Raw genomic sequence first — 8,884 nt, 5'->3', positions numbered from 1 at the left:
GACAGACAGACAGACAGACAGACAGACAGACAGACAGAGACAGACAGAACTCACCTGAAAGGAGACAGCAGGAGACAACATGCAGTATCTTCATTCTGAAGAGTTACTCCTCAGTTACTATACTGTTAAAGTTACTTTACTATCTCAGTTACTATACTGTTAAAGTTACTTTACTACCACAGTTAACATACTGTTCAAGTTACTTTACTATCACAGTTACCATACTGTTAAAGTTACTTTACTACCACAGTTACTATACTATTAAAGTTACTTTACTACCACAGTTAACATACTGTTAAAGTTACTTTACTATCACATTTACCATACTACCACCTGGTGCATCAACAAGCCCAGGTCCACAACAGCTTCTCTGTCAGCTACTCTCAGTCCTACTAAACCATCACCAGTCAGACAGTGTTTGACAGCTGGGTGTTTCTGAAGTCTTCTTTCTTCCTTTATTGATGCTCCTCCCTCCTCTGACACCACACCCTACTCTCTGTCCCTCTGCATATCAGAGAGATGGAGATAGTGATGGTGGTGGTGGAGGGGGAGGGCATTAGCCCCATATCCTGGTTCTGAAATGACCTCACTGTCTGGAGGTCTATATGTGCTGCAGAGTGAAACTGGTTCAAACCGGCCGGAGGATAGACTTCTAAACCACCAGAGAACTCAGCTAGCTGTGGTGACTAAGTGTTAAAACTGTCAACTTCTCTGTTCGAAAGTTACCATGTTTATTTCAGGAGGAACACAATGTTGAGATGATGACATTATAGTTAAAGTATACATCAATATATTTTATTATATTAATCCACATATGTTACCATTGATTGAGAAAGTATGGTGCAGAATGGATTTCCAAAAGTACAAATGTTACAAAGAATAACACTGTACTAACAGTATCCTGTCTCTGTGTGAAGTTAATGGTGTCATCATTTTAGTTTGGATCGGTTGTGTTGAGGGTTTGGTAGGTGGAGTCTTGGGTTGTTGTGTTGAGGGTTTGGTAGGTGGAGTCTTGGGTTGTTGTGTTGAGGGTTTGGTAGGTGGAGTCTTGGGTTGCTGTGTTGAGGGTTTGGTAGGTGGAGTCTTGGGTTGTTGTATTGAGGGTTTGGTAGGTGGAGTCTTGGGTTGTTGTGTTGAGGGTTTGGTAGGTGGAGTCTTGGGTTGTTGTGTTGAGGGTTTGGTAGGTGGAGTCTTGGGTTGTTGTGTCTGGATTGGTGACTGGCTCTGTGGAACACACAACATATAAAGCATGCGAGTGCACGTGTAGTGGTGTGGTGTAGTAGTGCAGTGGTGTAGTGGTGTAGTGGTGTAGTGGTGTAGTAGTGCAGTGGTGCAGTGGTGTAGTGGTGTAGTGGTGTAGTAGTGTAGTAGTGCAGTGGTGTAGTGGTGTAGTAGTGCAGTGGTGTAGTGGTGTAGTAGTGCAGTGGTACAGTGGTGTAGTAGTGCAGTGGTGTAGTGGTGTAGTAGTGCAGTGGTGTAGTGGTGTAGTAGTGCAGTGGTGTAGTGGTGTAGTAGTGCAGTGGTGTAGTGGTGTAGTGGTGTAGTGGTACAGTGGTGTAGTAGTGTAGTGGTGTAGTGGTGTAGTAGTGTAGTGGTGTAGTGGTGTAGTAGTGTAGTGGTGTAGTGGTGTAGTAGTGTAGTAGTGTAGTGGTGTAGTGGTGTAGTAGTGTAGTGGTGTAGTGGTACAGTGGTGTAGTAGTGCAGTGGTGTAGTGGTGTAGTGGTGTAGTGGTGTAGTAGTGCAGTGGTGTAGTGGTGTAGTAGTGCAGTGGTGTAGTGGTGTAGTAGTGTAGTGGTACAGTGGTGTAGTGGTGCAGTGGTGTAGTGGTGTAGTAGTGTAGTGGTACAGTGGTGTAGTGGTGTAGTAGTGCAGTGGTGTAGTGGTGTAGTAGTGTAGTGGTACAGTGGTGTAGTAGTGTAGTGGTGTAGTAGTGCAGTGGTGTAGTGGTGTAGTGGTGCAGTGGTGTAGTGGTGTAGTAGTGTAGTGGTACAGTGGTGTAGTGGTGTAGTGGTGCAGTGGTGTAGTGGTGTAGTGGTGCAGTGGTACAGTGGTGTAATAGTGTATGGAACATTTGGTATACTCTATTTTTGCCCAAAATGTCCCAAACGGCCCGCCAGGTGAAGGAAAGGCTCCCTGTGTGAAAACTTCTATGAGAAACAGTGACATGTTCTCTGAATGGCCATAAATGATCAATCTTTCAGTCAGGTAAACCAATGTTTTACTCTGCTGGCCTATATATTAGATACAGTAACATTTCTAGCATGAGTATCCAGGACAACTCCTCTGAGCTTGGCTTGGCATGGCTCAGTGTCAGCTTAGTTCTATGGTGTGTAAACTACCTTTGTGTTCTTGTGTTCTGAGTTCCTACAGTACCTCTCTTCCCACTACAGAGCCAAGCTGGACTGGGCTGGCCTGGTTAGTCATTCAACTGAAGCCTGGAACTGTACTGACATTGAAAATGTGAAAAAAATCAATCAGATCCAGCAGTGTGAAAAGGTGTTTAGTGACAGTACTGGTACAGCATAATATACTGTAGGCTAATAAACTGTACTCTACAACTTGTATTAGTGTTAAATGGGTTAAGTTACAGTACTGGTACTGCATAATATACTGAAGGCTAATAAACTGTACTCTACCTCTTGTATTAGTGTAAAAATGGGCTTAGTGACAGTACTGGTACTGCATAATATACTGTAGGCTAATAAACGGTACTCTACCCCTTGTATTAGTGTGAAAATGGGCTTAGTGACAGTACTGGTACTGCATAATATACTGTAGTCTAATAAACTGTACTCTACTCCTTGTATTAGTGTTAAATGGGTTTAGTTACAGTACTGGTACTGCATAATATACTGTAGGCTAATAAGCTGTACTCTACTACTTGTATTAGTGTTAAAATGGGTTTAGTGACAGTACTGGTTCTGTGTAATATACTGTAGTCTAATAAGCTGTACTCTACTCCTTGTATTAGTGTTAAATGGGTTTAGTGACAGTACTGGTACTGCATAATATACTGTAGGCTAATAAACTGTACTCTACCCCTTGTATTAGTGTTAAATGGGTTTTAGTTACAGTACTGGTACTGCATAATATACTGTAGGCTAATAAGCTGTACTCTACCCCTTGTATTAGTGTTAAATGGGTTTAGTTGCAGTACTGGTACTGCATAATATACTGTAGTCTAATAAACTGTACTCTACCCCTTGTATTAGTGTTAAATGGGTTTTAGTTACAGTACTGGTACTGCATAATATACTGTAGGCTAATAAGCTGTACTCTACCCCTTGTATTAGTGTTAAATGGGTTTAGTTGCAGTACTGGTACTGCATAATATACTGTAGTCTAATAAACTGTACTCTACCCCTTGTATTAGTGTTAAATGGGTTTTAGTTACAGTACTGGTACTGCATAATATACTGTAGGCTAATAAGCTGTACTCTACCCCTTGTATTAGTGTTAAATGGGTTTAGTTGCAGTACTGGTACTGCATAATATACTGTAGTCTAATAAACTGTACTCTACCCCTTGTATTAGTGTTAAATGGGTTTTAGTTACAGTACTGGTACTGCATAATATACTGTAGTCTAATAAACTGTACTCTACCCCTTGTATTAGTGTTAAATGGGTTTAGTGACAGTACTGGTACTGCATAATATACTGTAGTCTAATAAACTGTACTCTACCCCTTGTATTAGTGTTAAATGGGTTTTAGTTACAGTACTGGTACTGCATAATATACTGTAGGCTAATAAGCTGTACTCTACCCCTTGTATTAGTGTTAAATGGGTTTAGTTGCAGTACTGGTACTGCATAATATACTGTAGTCTAATAAACTGTACTCTACCCCTTGTATTAGTGTTAAATGGGTTTTAGTTACAGTACTGGTACTGCATAATATACTGTAGGCTAATAAGCTGTACTCTACCCCTTGTATTAGTGTTAAATGGGTTTAGTTGCAGTACTGGTACTGCATAATATACTGTAGTCTAATAAACTGTACTCTACCCCTTGTATTAGTGTTAAATGGGTTTAGTTGCAGTACTGGTACTGCATAATATACTGTAGTCTAATAAACTGTACTCTACCCCTTGTATTAGTGTTAAATGGGTTTTAGTTACAGTACTGGTACTGCATAATATACTGTAGTCTAATAAACTGTACTCTACCCCTTGTATTAGTGTTAAATGGGTTTAGTGACAGTACTGGTACTGCATAATATACTGTAGTCTAATAAACTGTACTCTACCCCTTGTATTAGTGTTAAATGGGTTTTAGTTACAGTACTGGTACTGCATAATATACTGTAGGCTAATAAGCTGTACTCTACCCCTTGTATTAGTGTTAAATGGGTTTAGTTGCAGTACTGGTACTGCATAATATACTGTAGTCTAATAAACTGTACTCTACCCCTTGTATTAGTGTTAAATGGGTTTTAGTTACAGTACTGGTACTGCATAATATACTGTAGGCTAATAAGCTGTACTCTACCCCTTGTATTAGTGTTAAATGGGTTTAGTTGCAGTACTGGTACTGCATAATATACTGTAGTCTAATAAACTGTACTCTACCCCTTGTATTAGTGTTAAATGGGTTTTAGTTACAGTACTGGTTCTGTGTAATTGATGGAAAGACAACTAATGAAGTCATGATGAAACACCAGAGACTTCTTTATTTCAACAAGGTTGTTGTTAAATAAGAGAACAGTCTAGTTTGTAACAGTGATAAAGTTGTCTATCAACTGTTAAAATGGTGTTTAACAGAACCAGTTCCAACTGAACTATCTAAACATCAACAGATTAAAGAAAAAGCCATTTCGTTTTTAACACAGCAGCCCCATATCATCAGCTATGCACTTTTGTTTTCATTTGGGGAAACATAATTTTCTAATATTACATTTTTCAGTCCTTTATATTGTTATTAGGCCTACAAAATAGATGTGTGTTAACTTGGATTAGGCCATGGGAATATAATAGTGTCTGCTAGGCTGTGTATACACTCCACTATGCCACTGTATGCCTGCGTGCACATACATACAGTACATACATACAGTACATACATACATACAGTACATACATACATACAGACGGTACATATTCAAAAGTTTGGGGTCACTTAGAAATGTCCTTGTTTTTGAAAGAAAATCAAATTTTTTGTCCATTAAAATAACAAATTGATCAGAAATACAGTGTAGACTGTTAATGTTGTAAATGACTATTGTAGCTGGAAACGGCATACTTTTTAGGGAATATCTACATAGGCGTACAGAGGCCCATTATCAGCAACCATCACTCCTGTGATGACTATGCATAGATGACTACAGAGAGTGGCAGTGGTGTGGAGAGGGGAGGGGGGCAATGTGAATAGTTTGGGTTGCCATTTGACTAGATGTTCCGGAGTCTTATGGTTTGGGGATAGAAGCTGTTTAGGAGCCTCTTGGACCTGGACTTGGCGCTCCTGTATCGCTTTTCGTCCAGTACATACATACATATAAATATACATATGAGTGTTACTCACTTGAGGATGTCCTGTCTCTCCTCCATTTGTAGATCAGTAACAAGATCAGTCCCACAACCAACACAGCCAGACTCACACATACCATGATGACCACTGGGAAACCTAGAACTACAAATACAAGATAATTACATTCCTCTCAGACCCTTCTCCTTCCTAAACCGGTAGGAAGACAGACATATAGAGAGACAAATATATTATATATAGAGAGAGACAGAGAAAGAGAGAGAGATTTGTCCAGTGCATTAACAGATATAGCTATATTATCTGATCACCTGATAGAATTATACAGCAGCATATTATAGTTGTCTGAAGGTGATAGAATGATGGCAAGGGACCGGTCCATCATACCTGTTCTCTGTGAAGGACCAGCACTGATGTCTCCAGATGCCATAAATGTTGTAGAGAGGTTTGGGAGGGTTGTGGAGGTGTATGGGGATGTTGTAGAGAGGTTTGGGAGGGTTGTGGAGGTGTATGGGGATGTTGTAGAGAGGTTTGTGAGGGTTGTGGAGACATGGGGTCTGGAGGTGAGTGGTGACGGTGTAGGAATGGGAGGAGCTGTGAGTCAACAGAAAATACAGATAAACACCAATATTGAAAAAACTTCATGTCAGGAAATAAGTCAGGAAGTGAATTACTAGATACAAATGTATATTTAGTATTCACTTACCATCTGTAACTATGAGACGCACCTCTTGGAATGTGTCCTTTATAGTTCTGTCCACTCCACACCAGTAGGTCCCAGAGTCTGACTTCCTCAGGTTCTTGATGGTCGCATAGAATACATCTCCCTTGTCTTCTATACTGTATCTATCTTGAGATGCATACTTAATCCCTTTAGTTTCAACCAGAATGTCTTTACCAGAACATGTCCCCTTGCAGAAGTATTTGATGTTGTTTCCTGCCAATGTGAATGAGCAGACCACAGTGACTTGTCCTCCTACCACTTCCTTAATGACAGCTGACTCCACAACACACAGAGCTGTCAAACAGAAATACACAGTACAGTCACAACTGATGCCCTGTGAGATATACTTTAACCCTGAATAAATCTTACTTCAGCCCTGCTAAAATCTTACTTGAACCCTGCACAAACCTGACATTAACCCTGCACAAACCCAGGTAAAAGACCAACATATCAAACATTTTAATTTCAGTGCATTATCATAAGGTACATGTGAAAAACAAACTCAGAACTGTACAACTTTCTGGCTCCTTATTGACAAATACATATCTTGTTCTATATGTACTATATGATCCACACAGTATTATGGAAACTGATACAGACAGACAGACAGACAGACAGACAGACAGACAGACAGACAGACAGACAGACAGACAGACAGACAGACAGACAGACAGACAGACAGACAGACAGACAGACAGACAGACAGAACTCACCTGAGAGGAGACAGCAGGAGACAATATGGAGTATCTTCATTCTGGACAATTACTCCTCAGTTACTATACTGTTAAAGTTCTTTTACTATCACAGTAACTATACTGGTAAACTTACTTTAATATACTACCAGCTAACACAGGTCCACAACACGTCTCTGTCAGCTACACACTTGACAGCAGGGTGTTTCTGAAACGCTCTGTCTTCCTTAATTGAAAGCTCCTCCCTCATCTGACACCCCACCCCTCTCCTCTGTCTCTGTCTCTCTCTTTCTCTCTTTCTCTGTCTTTTTGTCTCTGTCTTTTTGTCTCTCTCTGTCTTTAAATTAAATTAAATTAAAATGGATTTATTGGCATGGGAAACATGCTTACATTGCCAAAGCAGAGAGTCTATCTGTCTGTCTCTGTCTCGCTCTCGCTCAATTTCAATTGAAGTGCTTTATTGGCATGGGAAACAAATTGCCTAAGCAAGTGAAGTAGATAATAAACAAAAGTGAAAGAAACAATCAAAATGAACAGTCTCTTTCTCTCTGCATGTCAAGGAGATGAGTATAGTGATGGTGGTGGTGGAATGGGTGGGCATTATCCTACACATCCTGATGATTTAACTGTAGTGACCTCAGTGTCTCCAGGTCTGTGTGCTGCAGAGTGAAACTGGTTCAAACCGGCCAGAGGTTAGACTTCTAAACCACCAGAGAACTCAGCTTCCTGTAGGTGACTAAGTCTTAAAACTGTTAACTTCTCTGTTCTAAAGTTAAAGTTTGTTTGAGCAGAGGAGGAACACAATATAGTGAAAGTAAACATCAATATATTTTATAACTTTTTTCTGACATTTAATTGATCCAAATACAGTCTTTATAAATGATCAACTCAACAGATGAGTTTCTGAACAGAAGAAACATCCCTCCTCTACAACCCAACTCCCCTTAATGAATGATGTCATCACATAACAGACAAGCTACTGAGATCTCAGTAAACCAATAGAACAACTTAAACTGAGTTGTTGACTCCACCCCTTTATCGAGATTCGCTGTCAGTTTTGAGCAGGGTGTTCGGCGTTCGCCGCCAGGCTCCTAAATTGCCATCAAGTGAAACCTCCGCTCACCAGGGCAAGACATGCAAACTCACTGTCAGTGAGAGAACAGGAGATTGAGAGAGAGAGAGAAAGAGACTGACAGAGACCGTGAGAGAGAGAGAAAAAGAGACTGACAGAGACCGTGAGAGAGAGAGAAAAAGAGACTGACAGAGACCGTGAGCGAGAGAGAAAAAGAGACTGACAGAGACCGTGAGAGAGAGAGAAAGAGACTGACAGAGACCGTGAGAGAGAGAGAAAGAGACTGACAGAGACCGTGAGAGAGAGAGAAAGAGACTGACAGAGACCGGCAGAGAGAGAGAGAGTAAAAGAGACTGACAGAGACCGTGAGAGAGAGAGAGAGTAAAAGAGACTGACAGAGACCGTGAGAGAGAGAGAAAGAGACTGACAGAGACCGTGAGAGAGAGAGAAAGAGACTGACAGAGACCGTGAGCGAGAGAGAAAAAGAGACTGACAGAGACCGTGAGCGAGAGAGAGAAAGAGACTGACAGAGACCGGCAGAGAGAGAGAGAGTAAAAGAGACTGACAGAGACCGGCAGAGAGAGAGAGAGTAAAAGAGACTGACAGAGACCGTGAGAGAGAGAAAAAGAGACTGACAGAGACCGTGAGAGAGAGAAAAAGAGACTGACAGAGACCGTGAGAGAGAGAAAAAGAGACTGACAGAGACCGTGAGAGAGAGAGAAAGAGACTGACAGAGACCGTGAGAGAGAGAAAAAGAGACTGACAGAGACCGTGAGAGAGAGAGAAAGAGACTGACAGAGACCGTGAGAGAGAGAGAAAGAGACTGACAGAGACCGTGAGCGAGAGAGAGAAAGAGACTGACAGAGACCGTGAGAGAGAGAAAAAGAGACTGACAGAGACCGTGAGAGAGAGAGAAAAAGA

At 41.0% G+C, this 8,884-nt stretch overlaps 1 protein-coding gene across 1 annotated transcript; it reads right to left on the bottom strand.

The window, feature by feature from the left end:
- Positions 1–50: 50 nt before the first annotated feature.
- LOC115183316 (CMRF35-like molecule 5) lies at positions 51–7,079 on the bottom strand. The gene is made up of 6 exons (XM_029744646.1): positions 6,913–7,079; positions 6,182–6,493; positions 5,863–6,069; positions 5,515–5,622; positions 1,062–1,224; positions 51–54 (listed from the first exon to the last, which is right to left on the bottom strand). Exons 1-6 carry the CDS (start codon positions 6,950–6,952, stop codon positions 51–53), a joined length of 834 nt encoding a protein of 277 aa, XP_029600506.1. The 5' UTR covers positions 6,953–7,079.
- Positions 7,080–8,884: the final 1,805 nt, after the last annotated feature.

Source organism: Salmo trutta, unplaced genomic scaffold (assembly GCF_901001165.1).
Source record: "Salmo trutta unplaced genomic scaffold, fSalTru1.1, whole genome shotgun sequence".
Taxonomy (NCBI): Eukaryota; Metazoa; Chordata; class Actinopteri; order Salmoniformes; family Salmonidae; genus Salmo; species Salmo trutta.
This window is presented reverse-complemented; position numbering and strand designations above follow the sequence as displayed.

Coding starts and splice junctions, on each gene's coding strand:
- LOC115183316 (XM_029744646.1), bottom strand. CDS start 6,952: ATGAAGATACTCCATATTGTCTCCTGCTGTCTCCTCTCAG. Junction 6,070..6,181: donor GCGTCTCATAGTTACAGATG/GTAAGTGAATAC, acceptor GTTGACTCACAG/CTCCTCCCATTCCTACACCG. Junction 1,225..5,514: donor GAGAGACAGGACATCCTCAA/GTGAGTAACACT, acceptor TGTGTTCCACAG/AGCCAGTCACCAATCCAGAC.